The 17,742-nt window shown below is 43.8% G+C and overlaps 1 protein-coding gene across 1 annotated transcript in view; it reads right to left on the bottom strand.

Annotated features, from left to right (window-relative positions):
- Positions 1–17,742, bottom strand: part of LOC147015215 (uncharacterized) — a 48,724-nt gene that overhangs the window by 7,237 nt on the left and 23,745 nt on the right. Inside the window, exons 8-14 of the mRNA XM_085849774.1 lie at positions 12,002–12,148; positions 11,210–11,370; positions 10,907–11,045; positions 6,846–6,948; positions 5,239–5,348; positions 4,042–4,122; positions 2,834–2,926 (exon numbers count right to left, since the gene is read on the bottom strand). Of these exons, the coding sequence (XP_085705900.1) occupies positions 2,834–2,926; positions 4,042–4,122; positions 5,239–5,348; positions 6,846–6,948; positions 10,907–11,045; positions 11,210–11,370; positions 12,002–12,148 (834 nt within the window). The remainder of the gene's footprint in view (positions 1–2,833; positions 2,927–4,041; positions 4,123–5,238; positions 5,349–6,845; positions 6,949–10,906; positions 11,046–11,209; positions 11,371–12,001; positions 12,149–17,742) is intronic.

The following is a 17,742-nucleotide window of genomic DNA, read 5'->3' on the forward strand; positions in this document are numbered from 1 at the left end:
AGTTTCAACCCTCCCACTCCCCACAACCTCCCGGCTTCCCCCTGCCCCACGCCTTCTCCTTGCTCCTTCACACATCCTGAAGTCCTGTCAGCAGCTCCTCCCCTGTGCCCAACTGTGTGGATCTCAAACATGCGCGGCCTCCACTCCATCTGACAGATCTCTCAATCCAGGCCGCTGCTGATAATTCAGACATCATCTGTTTAACATGATCCTTCCTCTCAAAGGACGTCCCTCACTCCTTAAATCGTCCCTCTCTGGCTATTGCCTCCTCTGGTTTGATCGACATGAACCCCATCCTGGTGGTGGAGTTGCACTGCACGTCAGGAACTTCATTTTCTCACTCTGTGTCCTGCTTTTTCACTTCCCAAACCCCAGGAGTACCTCTGGCTGTGACCTCCCCTCTGTTCCCACCTCACCATGCTGCTAACAGTGACCCCTCGTTACTCATTATATACTTTTCGTTCGAAGCCCCTTCTTCTTTAAAAATGTGTAATCCCAACCGCCCCAATCTTATTCTCTCTCTCTCTCTCTCTCTCTCTCTCTCTCTCTCTCTCTCTCTCTCTCTCTCTCTCTCTCTCTCTCTCTCTCTCTCTCTCTCTCTCTCTCTCTCTCTCTCTCTCTCTCTCTCTCTCTCTCTCTCTCTCTCTCTCTCTCTCTCTCTCTCTCTCTCTCTCTCTCTCTCTCTCTCTCTCTCTCTCTCTCTCTCTCTCTCTCTCTCTCTCTCTCTCTCTCTCTCTCTCTCTCTCTCTCTCTCTCTCTCTCTCTCTCTCTCTCTCTCTCTCTCTCTCTCTATCTCTCTCTCTCTCTCGACATGAACCAACATTTCATCACTCATCCCAACTCTCTCTCTCTCTCTCTTCCTCATATGTGGTGATTGCAATTATCAGCATGCTGATTGGTTGGGTATTGGTACCTCTCTTAACAGCCATGGCACTTCTGCAAAGGACTTCTATGACTCCATGGGACGGGCTGAATCTGTAAACTTTCCACACCCGGATTTCTCCCAATTGCAAATATTCCCTTCTGGTTTTGGTGATCACCAACTTCCCCATCAATGTATCTCACTCGTAGTCTGTTCCAATTGGTTAATCTGATCTGACCATGTGCTTGTGAAGGTCAGAATCTCTCTGGCCATTCTCGGAGAACAGCATCAGTACCAGCAAGTCTGGCAGTTCACTCAGACAAACTGCCAGGGATTGCAAGCAGCCATCACACTTCAGGACTGCTCTCCTATATCGACCACCCTTGATATTAATTCAGCCTGGGAATTCTTCCATAGAAGCCTGTTCTCTCTCAAACAAAGTCATCGCATCTCATCTTCAGTTATCTTACCCATCTTTCTGCTCTTGGTACTCTGAATCATGTGGTGAGGCAGTTGCCTGAAAACAACTTGCATTCTCCTTCTGGAAGGGATATCCAATTGTCGGCAACCTCAGATCATTCCACAAGACGTGTGTTTCTTGTATCTGCTCTGAGGAGATCCAGAAAACAACATCTGTCCATTCACAAGAATGAGCTATCAAAGTTGTCTCCCTCTTCGAAAACCTGTTGATGCCTTGTCAAATCTATCTCTAGTGTATGCTCGCCGCCCGTCAACAACTTCCCTCACCTAATATGGTCTCTCTCTCTCCCCCCACCATATCGCTCCCCCCCCCAGCCACCCACCCGAAAGGACCATGCCGAAAACCCTCTCATTTACTTTCTTTCAACAATCCTCTCAAAGAGGTTCAGTCACTTCAACTCCTGGGTCTCACTCTCAGCCATGATCTCTCTTGGGCAAGCAACAATTCAAAGTTGGCCTCCTCCAAAGCCAGATATCTGAGCTTTCTCAGTCATGCAAAGTCCTTCCTTGGCACACCTGAGCTCGTATCCTCCGACAAGGCTTTCATCTACAGTTTAATGTCGTGGAAATCAAGTCTTTCAAGATCATCAGAATCTCTCAAATCTGTATGGGTCTTTCACTTGAAGGGTGAGTGGTGTCTCTTCTTCCAGCTAATTTCCAGTCATGCACCGTACCTTCTCCATGCTTTGTCCACCCCCCTCCCCCCACCAGGTATCTCACTTCCACTCATTTGTTCCTCTATTTTCCCCACCTGTGGAACTAACTTCAACACTCTTCAATCTCAATCTTCCCTCCAGGTCTTCAAGACAGCTGTTCACCACCATCTCAAATCATTCCCCATCTCAAACCATGATCTTTTCCACACCCATTAAACCACCTACACCCCTCCCAAAAAGTTGCTTCTTTCTCCATCTTGTCTATCCTTTGCATTCTCCCCTACCCCTTATCGTAAACTACATCTCTTGTTTGTCCATTTCCATCTATTTTCTCCCTCCCCTGGCTGTTGGCATTTCCACCTTCTGCAGTTCCATTTCTAATGTTGTGTGCTGACCTGTTCTGTGTTCCAGCTATTCCATGAGCCTCAACTGGCTTTCACCTCTGTCACATCGTCTTGTTTGAAGTTGATCATAGAATATCAAAAATAAACAATTCCATTCCAGACACACCCCATAAACGTAATCTTACCATTGACGAGGACATAACTATTGTAAACTGAAGGACATAACTATTGTGAGATGTTCTGAACCATGAACAGAACTGAGTGTTTCGACTCTATCATGGGGTGTTGCGGAAAGTGATACCCGTGTGTGTATGCATGAAGAATCATTCCAGGCCGGTTCCCAATGACAATGTTGCATTTGTTGTTGTACCAGATTGTTTTGGGCATGACCCCACTTGATGGGAAATGGAAAAACAATCACATGAATGTAAATGTATTATTTAAGTCACAAATATAAAGGAAACAACACTGAAACGAGTAAATTAACTCACCCGGACCATATCGGTTTCAATGTTGGATTTCATGTGGGATAAACGCTCGGTTTCCAAGTTCATCTCCAACTCCGATACCCGAATTCCCGCTTCCTATACAAAACAAGAACAATACAGGAGCACATTAGCCACGTAAGGATTCATCACACCCCAAACATTGATGAAAGGCTTTTCATTGTCACATGATTCTCATTCACCATCAGGGTGATGGACACAACCTTGGATACAATGAATGTAAAATGTATTTTTGTTTTTTAGGTCTAGTCTCAAAGAGGAGCTGAATAGACAATGAACAGCAGGTTAACAAAGTACCAGAGGTATGGAGGGGATGGACATACACATGGAGGAAATGGGGAAGAAAACAAACACGAGTTACAATGCCCCAGAGAGTAATACAATGGGAAACAATCAGCTTGGGTTGAAGAGATCGTGGACGTGCATGGGTGAGGCATGAGGTAGTCATGGACAACATATTTGAAAGTAGAACAGCACTCAGTAGAGAACATTTGTCCACCAAGCTGAACAGTTTACATTTTGTATCCCACTGATAGGCCGGATCTGCTTACCTGAACCAAAATCGAATTGGCTTGTTTTCGTCACCGAACCAACTCATCCACGTTGTTTCGTCCGAATCTGTCAACTTTTTGAAATATCGTTCTTCATATCGTTTTTGGCCCAATCTCTCAATGGTGAAGAATCACCTCAAGATTAAAAAAATATTCTGGTCTCCGGATACGGATTTTAAGCAAAATCAAATCACTTCCTCATCACACACCCGACCTGTCCACCAAGTTTTGTCCAAATCTGCACGTAACTTTTTGCGATGTCATGCTTCTTATAGTTCCGAGCCCCATCTCTCAATGGTGAAGAATCATTTTAAAATTTCAAGTCGCCGGATACAGATCTGGACCTTCACCAAAATCGAATCAATGCATCCTTGTCACATACCCAAACTGCCCACCAAATTTCATCCGAATCCATCCACAACTTTTTGAGATATCCTGTTTACAGACAGCCAAACAGACAGAGACAGAAAGGGGTGAAAACATATTACCTCCATCGACCTTTGGTGGCGGAGGTAAAAAGGAAGTCGAGAAGATAGGAAAATGGACACAGGGAAATAAGGGAACCATGCCACCTGTGTGTATGTAATAAATAGATGTTCTCTTGTGACAAACACGAAACAAAGTTGATATGTTCATGAGCACCTGAACTGCCTCTTGAAATCGTGAATTATACAATTCACATTCTTTTGTTTTTTCTTCATTGGCAGTTTTCAGCACTTCAACCTGAAAATGAATCAAACGAGCAATATAAGGATTACAAACATCACTGTGGTGAGGAACCAACAATTTGACACATCGAGGACGTAAAACACATCACGACACAAAAATATTTCCCCAGCAATCAATTCCCACTCAAGGTTTAATTTCATTCTTCAAACTAGTTGTGGATGTTGTTATTAAACTGGACAAGAATATATTGTTTAACATTCACAACAAAACACAACTCCAATGCTGGATTTTCAATCCCACGTATTTTGCGGACTCCATAAATCGTGTTTCCAAATATCGTGAGTGTTGTCATGCTGAAGTGATGCAGTGCCCCCTTTAGGTCCGAGTAAGAATGTTAAATTTTATCAGCGTTCCAGCAATAGCTTTGATTACAATCCAATGCGTTGGGACCACACTCTGTGCAGAGCGTTGGTGCTGCCCCAGCATTCTCCTGGGCGATTGGGCACAATTCTGGATGGGTCGCCACTCCGACACAGCATACCAGCAGGCTGTCACTCATTTTGCCGACCTCGGAAGGATGACAGGCATAGTCAACCCCACCTGGTGTTAATTCAACAGCAGAATGGGATCTGAACTCAGGACCCTCAGATCCCAAAATAACTTGTAAACTCTTCGAAAAAGACACTGAAACCTTTAGCATCCATCAACAAATGCTGACGGATGAATCTGACAGCTTCTTCACATCCTTTTGATGGCCAATTTAAACATTGATCCATCTCTCTCCATGCGAAACAACAGAGATGGTTTAAAGAGGGTCCAGATTCAAACCCAGGGTCAACAGCTCAAAAGTGAGTGTGCAAACTGTGCATTTCTGCAGAATCCAAGACATCTTGCCACACCGGGCTGCCTCATTAACATGACGCCCTATTGCTGATCGATAAATCTCCCTTACGCTTCCCTTTCCAATATCATGATGCGTTCCCATCTCCCCCCTTTTACGAATATTTTACACCATGGCTGGATATAAACTTCACAAAGATGAGAGAAGAGTCTATTGTATGTCTGCACAAGCTTCGAAATGAAAGGTTGATCAATCCAGCATGATCAAACCCACTTGAAAACCTTCCAGCTCTAATAGTATTCCTCGCCTCTTTCAGGCTCAGTACCCACCTGCCTTGAAGAATCTTCGAGATAGATCCGAAGATCAGACAGGGTCTGGTCGAAGCAGTCTCGGAGTTTTGTGCTGTCTTCAAGTAAATTCTCATCTCCAACTTTGTAACCTTTTTAGAATGAAAAAGACAAAAGTTTGTTTCGAGTGATGCGGGATATTCAGATCATGGAAGGTTTGCACAATGTACCGTATCAATATTTATTTAGTGAGAGACCACGGAGTGATTGTGAGATTAGGATTGGTATTTATATTTTGATGGACCTGTGTGTGATAGAAGCACACAATTGTCAGACTGGTGATCAATATTTAAGATTATACGGTTGGAACACTGATAAATCAAGTCTCCACAAGACGCTGATTTCACAAACTACATTTATCTACCATATTGGAGAAACTATTCTGGTGAGGTCTGAAAAATATAACCAGAAACACTTCCAATTATCCTCAAGAACCAAACAAAGGCTGGGAAATTTAAACATTTAAATGTCGTTCGTATCGCCTTTTAGAAGATGAGGAAGTTTTCAAGAAATTTCTATGCACGTGCGCGTTCAGGGCAGGGACATAAACCCGTGCACGAACACACACTTTGTACTGCCTTCCTGTATTTACACGAATAATCAAAATAACTTATTCTCTTTAATGCCCACAACATCTCAGAAATACCACTCTGGAGGGCATGAAAATGCACTTCAGTGACACCAGCCTGGAAAACCACTTGAAACGACTAACTGGAGAGTTCACATTACCCCTCGCAGTATTCAACACAGTGTGTATCATTTAAATAAAATAATGATTTTAAAGATCGTTAAATATTTTTTCCGGAAATTTTGCTCGATGGAAGCAGTCTTATACGCCACCTTATTTAACATGTCAAAGAACTGCACCACTGGAGGTTCTTGGGAGTGATAAGAAGGTGATTTGTCTTCCACAGGGTTCATGTATATAATTCAATTTAAATAAAATAAAGATTTAAAAAGTCGTACAACCGATGCGTGACCGTCGTTGACGCAGTGTCTTATTGCACCACCATGTCTAACACGTCACATCAGTTCTTCGTGCCAGTTGTGTGTAACCTCCTCTATGACGTCCTTAAAAAAGTAAGTTTTCGGTTTGGAATGATTTTTAATTTTGTTTCACTGCCAGGCAGACAGATAGAGTAGAAAAACAAAATCTCACCTCTCGGCGAATGTGCAATCAGGATGAATTCAGAGCCAAAGTATGTTCATTAAAAGGCATGTTTGTTTTATGATTCATGTTCAAAATATAACATTTAATTTAAATCAAGTTGTTCCTCAATCATAAACTGACATTTGGGGACAGACAGACAAACGAACGGACATGAACGAATTGCTTAACCCCACTTTGTGCTTCACGTACGTGGGTAATAATTCCAAAATAATTGTGATGTGAACATCATTCCTGCCCTTATAATGAACAGTCGAGTCATATTCAATACAATTTGACCATTAATGAAATATTATCCTCCCAATTTGAGAGAAACAAGAAAATTTCCTTCCTGCTTCATGGACAATAACTTTCAGCACAATTCCAAAGAATCTAAAGATAATGTTACTGCCCCTTTGAGCATTACAGACCATGAACTGACCGGTATTGTTATTGTGGAGAGGAAGGTGTGAAGACAGCAAGATAAACAATTCCTTCATGAACTCCTCATGTGTAGTTTCCAGACACTTCTGTTGTTCTTTAACCTGAAGCACAATATGCAACAACTGTAATCACATCCTGCATTAAAAAAAACACAACAACTAATTTTGAAGGTGAACACAGCTCAACGAATATTCCAACCATGCTCAAATCACAGGACAAGAGGTTAACAACACAAATAAACATATCCATCAGAGATGGGGAATCCCCGCCATTGAAAAAGGTCATACATATTCCAGATAATGAGGGAGGTGAATTTGAAACAAGACACCATTTGTATATTGCGATAATGTCGTTTTTTTTCAACATGGCTGCCTGGCAGACATATTGGATGTCCAAGCGGGCCGAAACCATGTTGGAAAAGTTCCCAGGGGTGAGGAACGTAGTGACCAAAAATAATTGAAATCAGATAAGCGGTTTTCCATTTATTACAAAAAACATTTTTTTCAAGATGGCCGCCCCATTCACCCTTGGATCTGGCCACGCCCAAAATCAATAGGGTTGTTCCTTTTCAGGTCGTACATGTATGACCCAAATTTCAAATCGATATGGTGAACAGTTTATGAGCTATCACACTCACAGCTATAAATGTTGACGCCCAGCCAGACGGACGGACGGACGGACGGACGGACGACCCGGGTCGTGGCGGGGAATAAAAACAAACAACCTACGATCAATGGATGAGGTGTGTGTGTGTGTGTGTGTGTGTGTGTGTGTGTGTGTGTGTGTGTGTGTGTGTGTGTGTGTGTGTGTGCGTGTGTGTGTGTGTGTGCGTGTGTGTGTGTGTGTGTGTGCGTGTGTGCGTGTGTGTGTGTGTGTGTGTGTGTGTGTGTGTGTGTGTGTGTGTCCGTCTGAGGCATACTTTTGTTGATTAATTACTGGTCTTTTCATTTACTGCACACAATTGAAATGTACCTTTCGACCCTTTGGACTGCTGAGACCCCTTCAAATACTGAAGACCCTTTTGAAGCCCCAAGACCCTTAAAAAGACCCAAAAGACTCCAAGGATCCAAAAGACCGAGATGACCCAAAAGACCCCAAAACACCCCGAGGGCCTAAAAGTCCCAAAAAGTCACCGAGGACCCAAAAGAACCAGATGACCCAAAAGACCCCAAGGACACAAAACACCAAAATGAACCAAAAGACCCAAAGGACCCCAAACTCCATGAGGATCCAAAAATCCCAACAAAGTTCCCGAGGACCCAAATGAACCAAAATACCCCAAAAGACCCCGAGGACCGAAAGGTCCAAAAAACTCACCAATAATCCAAAACTCCTCAAGAACCCAAAAGTCCCAAAAAGTCACTGAGGGCCTAAAATTCCCCAAGGACCGAAAAGTCCTAAAATTTCCCAAAAAGTACTGAAGAACCAAAAGTTCCCGAGGACCCAAAAGTCCAAAAAGTCCCTGAGGACTCACAAAATCCCAAAAGTCCCCGATGACCCAAAAGTCCCAGAGGACCCAAAAGACGCCGAAGACTGTAGATTCTATAGACCCATTAAGATACGACTATACCACAAAAGATCCGTAAGAATTCTCATGTTTTAAATGCAGATAAAGGTAGATTTTAAGGCAGATAAAGCAGCTTCATACATCCAACAACCATGGCATGGCATTCTCATTACAACATGTTGTTACCGTTGTGGGGGTAGATGGAGGAATTTAAGAGGAAAGAGAGGATCGTATGGAGTTGTTTGGTCCGTGGACGTGTCGGAGACATCTCGATGTAATTAGGTCGAGAGTCTGTGAGTTTAAGTGTTGCATGTCACCACACAGTGGGGGGGGGGGAGAGGGGGGTGGTACGGTTTTAATTAGATAGGGATTAAGGTCAAGTTCCCCCATTATGTGAATATGTAGTGTGTATGTTTCTGAGGAGGGAAGGAGAGCATGCCTCGTGGCCTGATCACGGGGCCTCAGAAATCGTGTCATCGTGTGGGCAATCGTTGTAAACAGACCGGGTGCAAAAGAGGAACGTTCGGCAGATTCGCTTGTAAATAGAAGCTGCACGGGGTCTCTCAGCCCTGATGTTGATTACCATCACGAATTACCTGACGTACGGCTTGGCGCCATATTTTGGGCGCGTCTACATGTGAAGGATGAAGCGCCTCGATTCCAAGTTCCACAAAAGACCATCCCTGGGCCAAGCTAAGTGCCGGAATAAAGGAAGGATTTTCTTTCATTTTGTTTCCCCTTGTCTGCATTTAAGTCTGCGTGTAGAGGCACCTCAATTTTCGGTTAAATTTATCTCATGATTATTATTATTTCTGAATTATTGTCCTTTGTAAATATTTGCCTATTTTCATTATTCCCGTGTTTATTTTAAGATGATGTGTCCATGTAGTTGTCGTGGGGTTTGAGTATGAACCCCTTTGTGCATCCATCTGTTCCTCCATCACTCCGCCATTGTGCCCTGCCCCTTCCGCACACGTTGTAGTCTCTTAGGATCAATGTGTCCGCCTCCGAAGGGAAACCACTCGGCCATCCGGGCTGGCGGTGTTAACCACCCGTCACCACGAATTGGGTCGGGGGGATTAACCTAACCACGCAGCACCACGACAATATATCACAAAAGCAATGATAATATTGCAAGAAAGCACATATTCATTAACACATAATATTTACAACAATAACAAGATAAAGAGCAATCATAGATTGCAGATCCTCGCCAGGACTTCTTTTGAGTGGTGTATTTTGTGTGGCATTTGTATACTGGTGTGTTACAAGATTAATAAGAGACATAATTTGAACTGCTACTTTATAACTGCTGGCAGTGATGACCGGGTACCAAGACGTCCCACTTTGACGCAACCCCGCTTTGATTGGACACCTGACCCTGAACCATTATTTTTACATTATTATTCAATTGAATTTAGAATGGGATTAAAATAAATTCAATTCAAATCAAATGGAAGACCAAATTGGTGCAGTCCTGCATTGGAGTCATCAGAAGGCGTCCAAACAAGCAAAATGCAAAGATGAAGTCATCAGGAGGAACGTGGATAGGATTCACATTTCAGCTGCGACTCCTCCAGCCTCAAACCCATCCAGGAATAGCCAAGTGAGCCGATCAAGTTTGAATATAAAACATGTATTCCCCATCACTTCGAGATGATAATTGTGAAGTTTCACATTGCTTGATGAAGCGGTTCCAGAGAAAACGTCATTTCATAATTTTTTTCTCCCTTCCAATATAGTTGCCAAACCACGTGACCTATCAATTATTCCTGAACAAACTTGGACACCCAAACTTGGGGAACATTTGTGTGAAGCTTCCGTTCAATCTGTCCAGCCATTCTGGAGAAGAATATTTTTAAAGGTTTTCCGATAAATCCAACATGGCTGCCACACCACGTGACCTATGACGTTGTAATTATCATGAAAACATTCTCCATGAGTAGTCTCGCCTCTGATGACAATTTTGTCTCAATCCGACAAGATGTTGCGGAGAAAAACACAAGTTCTGTGCAGACAATCAATCAAACAAACAAAGAAACAAATGGACATAAATGAAATTCTCTCTCCATTGGCAAGGGCCATAAGAATTGCAGTGTTATCTGGCAATAATAATAACAAACAAACAAATAATCCCCACGTTGGCCCCAAGCACATCTGGGCTTCGTGAAAGACAAGGTAATGTTCAAGCAGTACAGCAGGAGGGGACACAACAAGACTGTGAAAAACTCATAAAAATTTGGTCCATCGGACCAAGGAGACCACAGGTGGTTAAAGGCTTCTTGTTGCTTTCAAATAGAAATCATGACTTTTACAAGAACTATGATGATGAAAGAAACCAGTCCTGTTTGTATGTCACTGTATACGTAGGTAGTCTCGTACGAAGAATAATTATTGTAAGATTCTTCAAAGATAACAACAGCCATTGTGGTGAGCTCTTCAAGAGAGTTCAAAATGGCAAAGACAGAGTTGAAAACTCGATCAAAACTCAAACAATGATCGAATAAGGTGTGATGACATTATTAATGACATGAACGAATCATTGCAATTACCAGTTTCAATGAAGCTTCACTTCCACACAATTCTTCCTTGGAAGAATGAAGTTGTGCTTCCAACTGAGAAACTCTATCTTGAGCTTCGATGAACTGCTCTTGGAGACGTTTCTCCAAATTCTCCATCTGTTCCTGTGCACTGCAAGATCCAACACATGTCTCCGCATGAGGGAACAATGTATATCACAAGATACATAATGGTAACTGAACAAGCAAAATAAAGATCATTTCCATGACAAAACACAGAAACCAATTGAAGAAATGGAGAGAAGAGTTAAAATGGGCCTGGTGATGTGGACGTACCTTCTCAGAGACCGTGAAAGCTGATCACTTCGTGCTTTCTCCTCATTTAATGCACTCTGTATAAGGGCATGTTCCTTTTCCAGGGATTTATTTTGTCCCTCTGCGATGAAGCGTGATGATTTTTCAAACTTCAACCGCAAATCAAGATTTTTTAGGCCAACCTGCCATCAACACACACAATTAGGGTCATCCCCACACTCAAACTGGAAAAGTACTGTTATAGCCGGGGGGTTGGGGCTCGACATGAGGGAAAACACTCAAGTTTCTCCCGAATACCTGGTCCTGAGGCCACCGACCAAGCAAAGTCTATGGCGTGCTATCGCAAATCCCCACGATTCTCATCAAAAGCAAAGTTGAAAGATGGCAAAAGGTTCCACCAATAATAAGCCATATCAGCCTTTGAATGAATTTTTTTTCCCCTTGGGACCTAAATCCCAACCCCTTAAGGTCTGAACCAGGGGTCAAATCCAAAAACTCGTGACACACTTAATACGTCCCCTAATGTTGAATGCATATTCAGTTTCAGTTTAAAATGTGCCAGTAATTGCATTGTTTGGGATTTGACCCTTTTTGTCCCACCCCTGGGGCAGGGCGAAAATGACACTGCTGTCACAGCTTCTTGCCATGTGGTGATCATAACTACCAAGTTTTGTGAATTTCTGCACAACCGTTTCAGAGGAGATAGCGTGACGGACAGACAGATAGAGACAGACAGACGGAGCAGATTACAATATCCCCTCATTTTAATTTTTTTCAAAAATCATGTGGATAATAAAGAAAAAGGTGTTTTACCTCAAACTTCCTCAGAATTGTACTTTGCAGGTCTGCGTTCTCCTCAAACTGATCAGCCTCATGACGTATGAACTCGGAAAGGAGTGAGTCTTTTTCTTTAATCTTGTAGAGTTCAAGTGGGAGTTCCTCAATGGTCTTCTCTTGCAGCTGTCACGGTATGAATGAAATCATCGGTTATCAACACCTTCAGGAAAAAAGTGTTTTCTGCATGTTAAATCCAATAAACAGGAAAGTTAAATTGAAGATTCAAGCAAAACATCACAACTTGGTCCTCAAAATGTGATCCAAAAATAAGATGGTGTATATTTTGAGCACTTGGACTCCATTCCACCTTATGAAGCCCACAATCAGAGATTAAACTAACAGTTTATATGTTTTGCTTTCATGTCCCCTCAATGAGAGTTTTCAACCAAATCACCCAACCAATAAATATCTCTTCTATGATTCGTCCATCACATGTGATGGGTCAAGTGAGCTGAAGGAGAAAGAAGAGGTTGCTTTGGCATGCATGTTGCAACCACATTGTTGAATAATTTAGACCTGAGCCACAATTAATATGTGGTCATTTAGTGTAAGAATTCAGAAGTTCATTTGTTATTTTTTTGAAACATTCCAATGGATGTGGTTTCACATTGTATGTGGTTAAACTCTGTGCCAAAAAGCCAAAACTGATTCCACAGAGGTCTCCACATTCAGCGATGTCAAACTCATATTGAACAAAGCAGTGATTAGAGAAGATGACCAGTGTGTGCAGTTGATCGTGATCTCTATTTACAGGAATGAGGAGATGGAACAAAGTCTTCCCAGGACTCAAAGTATTCACCTCAGCTTCGGGAAAGGATCACAGTTCACGGACCAAATTGTTCAACTTTATTGTTCTCAGACTTTTGCTCCGAGGGCTCTTTTCAGAATCGTCACCAAACCCTGGACTGCATCTAATTTGTGGACTGCCTCTAATAGTACGTTTGTGGTAATATTCCTGGGGATTTTCTTGATTTCTGCATTATTTAGATCAAAATCACTGGGTATTGAAACCTCAATTAACAATGCCTTCTTTTCCTTTTTGTATCTGAGAACTATGTTTGGTTGCAGTGCTTTGTTTATAATGATCAGGCAGAATTGGATCATCAGGTTGTACGCGAGCATTATGTTCTTGTTTTCAATGATTGCTTTTGGTTTACATTTCCACGAGTTTTGAGGAGCTGGGATATTGAAATTTCTGCAGATGTTCTGATGCGTAACTCCACATACCCTGTTGTGCCTTTGTGTGTGCAGCTGCTCTGACATGAGGTTTTTGCATCTCGATAGGAGGTCATTCATGCTTGCTGTTTCTACCTTGCAGAACCTGCACTTGTCCGATTGGCTTCGTCCTGCCAATTTTTCAAAGACACTCGATGACCCGTGAACCCGTTGAGTTCCAGTTGTGACAGCGGATGATAAAAAATCATTTGAACAACAACAAAAAAGTAGCTCCAGCGAACTATACCGCTGAGGTTGTTTGCATTGATCAAATACTCCCGAAGAGTACTTCACTGAATCGGGAATTGATTTTTTAATAATTTTTTTCGTTGCCCAATTAGAACGAAAATTGATACTGCACACGGCAGGCGAATGGTAAGGGGGCCCTAAAATTTTTTGCTATCGTGTACCGTTTTGGCTGTATTTCGGGAACATACATACATAAATACATACATACACACATACATACATACATACATACATACATACATACATACATACACACATACACACATACACACACATACATACATACATACACACATACATACATACATACATACACACATACATACATACGTACATACATACATACATACATACACACACACATACATACATACATACATACACACATACATACAAGATGAGAGTTTAAGTAATATTTCGATGGATTAGTGTTGCGTCCTTGGTCCTGGGCAGATATAATGATTCGTTATCCATCCCATTTGAGTTGACCTCTTCTTTTGTTCAAAATGCTGGTGTGTGTGTGTGTGTGTGTGTGTGTGTGTGTGTGTGTGTGTGTGTGTGTGTGTGTGTGTGTGTGTGTGTGTGTGTGTGTATGTGTGTGAGAGAGATAATATTTAAAGATTTTCAAGGTATGATATCTTTCAGAGGTAAATTGAGAGCAAGTGCATGAATCAAATCAAAAGTTTCAATTTGTTTTGTGCTCAGCTTGTTTTAAGGTGAAAACTACAAATAAAGGGTAAGACACCTTCATTTGGAATGATATTCTGTCACGACGGACATAGAATAAGTCAACCAAAATGAATAGTCTCACATCACGTTCAATGTAGACTAGTCCAGGTTTCTGATGTTGATAAAACCTGCTTGGCTAAATTGATGCAAAGGCATCTTGTTGCTTTGAGATCTCTCATCGATTAACAAGCACAAGCCGATTACATTTTGCTTCAGGTTCAGATCCAAATCCGGCCTTTCAATGGGATACAAAACGTAAACTGTTCAGCCTGGCACAGGTATGTGCTGAACTGAATGCTGTTCTAGTTTCATGTGCAATACCTGGGAGGTGGCAGAATAGCCAAGAGGTCTGCACATATCCCTCTGTCTGGCCATCTGGACTGGGTTTGAATCTCAGCTCAGCCACAAACAGTCTCGCAGGCAAGGTGATTCCCTTGGATGGACATTGGACTGGGCGTCCAGTCTGTCAACATTAGTTGATGGACAATAAAGATCCAACAGTTTCCTTCACGAAGAGTGGGAGAGTAGGTGAGCTATCACCAGCACTTTGAACAAATTACAAATTCATGTCCTAACCGACAGAGAACGTTGCATCAGAGGCACAGCCAAACCCTCAGTCAATGATCCCACTCGCAGCCATGTGCAGCATACAAAAGAAGAAAAAGAAGGACAGTTGGCACTGCCTGCTCCTCAAAATTAAATGCAAACAATGGACAATGAGAATTTCCACCATGTTGCTCTGATATCACCACAGAGCAGCTGTGTGATCTTTTTGCAGATATGTTGTTGCATTATCATTTTGATCAAAAACACTGCATTTCATCGATGTTGCTACCTCCTCATTCTGTCGTTTCAATCTTTGACAAGAAGAGCTGCAGGGAAATTAATTCAGCAAAACACAAAAATCACACAGGGCTGACAAAGATGCAGCCACATTCATCACGTGAGTGGACGACACAAAATCAAGCAAACTCACAAAATGTCCGAGCCGGAACAAAGTGTCACACGCTTTGCTATCAGGTCAGGTCAGGTATGGGAGCATGTGCCAGAACAGCGCGTCGCTGCATCCACTTTCCGCCGGTATTCCAGGGGCCTCCGTCTGGCCATCCCCCAGGCAGATGCCAGGCCCATCCCCATCTCCTTGAGATGATGGTCAACCTGCTGCAACCACGAGGCACGTGGTCGGCCCACTGGCCTCCTGCACTCATGAGACTCCCTCGCTGAGAGAATCTGGTGAGCAGGATCAGCGTCAGGAAAACGAGCCACATGTCCATACAGCCGCAACTGACGCTCACGGACTATGCAGGTAAAAAATCTCATCCGAGTCTCTCTCAGCAATCGCTCGTTGGACACAAAATCCAACCAGCGATAGCCAAGGATTCTCCGAAGAGACCTGGAACCAAAGGAATTAAGTTTCCGTCTCAGATCCTTGGTCAGAGTCCAAGTCTCGCATCCATAGAGCAAGACTGGAAGTACCAAGGACCTGAAGACTCGGACTTTCGTCCTGCCGCACAGGTACCGGCAAAGTCACACCCCATGATCCAGTGAATCCATGACTCCCCAGGCCCGAACCAGACATCTATTGACCTCTGACTCACAGCCAGCAGAGACATGAATATCACTGCCAAGGTAAGTGAATCTCTCCACGACCTCAACATCCTCACCACAAACAGACACAGACAGGACAGCAGCATCCAAGATGTCACAGAAAGCCTGGATCTTAGTTTTGACCCAAGAAACCCGTAATCCCAGCGGCTCCGACTCCTCATTCCGCACCACGAGGGCCCCCAAAAGGATATCTAAAGTCTCCGCAAAGATGACTGCATCATCTGCAAAATCAAGGTCCGAGATCTTGACATTCCCAAACGATGCACCGCAGCTTGATCTCTCCGACATCCTCCCTAAAATCCAGTCCATACAAGTGCTGAAAAGTGTGGGGGCCAGTACACACCCCTGACGAACTCCAGCAACAACTGGAAATAAGTCAGAGATGGTAACACCACACTACACAGCACTCTCAGTACCAGAGTAGAGTTCAGATATCAGATCGATCAGTTTTGGTGGCACCCCACGAAGACCAAGAATCCTCCAGAGGACATCCCGATTCACTAAATCAAACGCTTTACAGAGATCAACATAGGCTGCAAGCAGCCCCTGCCGAAATTCTCGTCTGCGTTCGGTGAGGACACGAAGGGCAAGGATACGGTCAATCGTTGACCTCTTTGGTGTAAAGCCTGACTGCTCTGGACGCTGGTGCTCAAGCAGATGATGGCGAACCCTATCAAGAATTATCCGAGCAAAGACCTTGCCCGGCACTGAGAGCAGCGTCACCCCTCGGTAGTTTTTGCAGTCTTGGCGATCACCCTTCCCTTTCCAGAGAGGAACAACAAGGCCCCTCTTCCAATCAATTGGGATGATGCCTGTGTTCCAGGCAGAGCACAAAACTGCATGCAACGACACGAGAGCAGCATTTCCACCAACCTTGAGAAGTTCAGCATGGATGCCACAGATCCCTGGAGCTCTGCACCGTTTCAACTGGTTCACTGCAGCCCGTGCTTCAACAAGCGAAGGTGGACCACAGTTGATTCAAGGGTCAGCAACAGGGATTGCAACACCCTTGACGTCCAACTCGACAGCTGGGGGATCAGCCTGGTACAACCGCTCAAATTAACCGGGCCAGCGGGCCTTCACTTCAGACTCCTCTGTCAAGAGCCTACCACTCTCTGCTCTAACTGCAGTGATCCGAGGGATGGGCTTGGATGAACGCAATGCGGGAATTCCCCTGCAAGCGGGACGAGAATCACCTGTCCACAGGTGATGCTCTACCCCCTCACAGATTCCTCACACAAAGGCCTCCTTGTCCACCCTCAGTGCACGTACAGTTTTACGCCTCAGCTCCCTGAACAGCTCAGCTCTGGCCCTGCAACTCTGGTCAATGGTATCCAGTGTCCCTTGAGAGACAAAAATCTTCTTTGCCCTGCGGTGAGTTCCAAGACATCCACCGGCAACATCAAGGATGGTGGTCTTGAAGGCACTCCACAACTCTTCAGGACACACCAAATCACCCAGACCCCGCAAGTGTCCACTCAGCCTGTTCGCAAACTCCTCAGCTGCTCTCTCATCCCTGAGCTTGCCAACATCCAGCCTAGGCTGGGATGGGACCATTCTCCAGGATTTAAGGTGCAGCTTTAGAGTTGCTACAACAAGCCTGTGGTCAGTATTGAGGAACTGAGCACTCTGGTGGATCCTGCAGTTTTGGATCATCCTCCAACGACCGTCAATGAGGACATGGTCAATCTCCTTTGCCACACCGCCAGCGTTGGAATACCAAGTCCAGCGATGAGCTTGTGGATGCTGAAACCATGAACCAGCCACCCTAAGTCCATGACTTCTTGCAAAGTCAAGGAACTTAATGCTATTCTGGTTCATAGTTCCTGACCCATGGGGACCAACACATGTCTCATAACCATCCCTATCAGTTCCAGTCGATGCATTGAAATCCCCCAAGACTAGAAGTGTATCTC

Source organism: Eptatretus burgeri, chromosome 12, assembly GCF_056783735.1.
Source record: "Eptatretus burgeri isolate ZD-2024b chromosome 12, Ebu_testis_v1, whole genome shotgun sequence".
In the NCBI taxonomy this organism is placed as follows: Eukaryota; Metazoa; Chordata; class Myxini; order Myxiniformes; family Myxinidae; genus Eptatretus; species Eptatretus burgeri.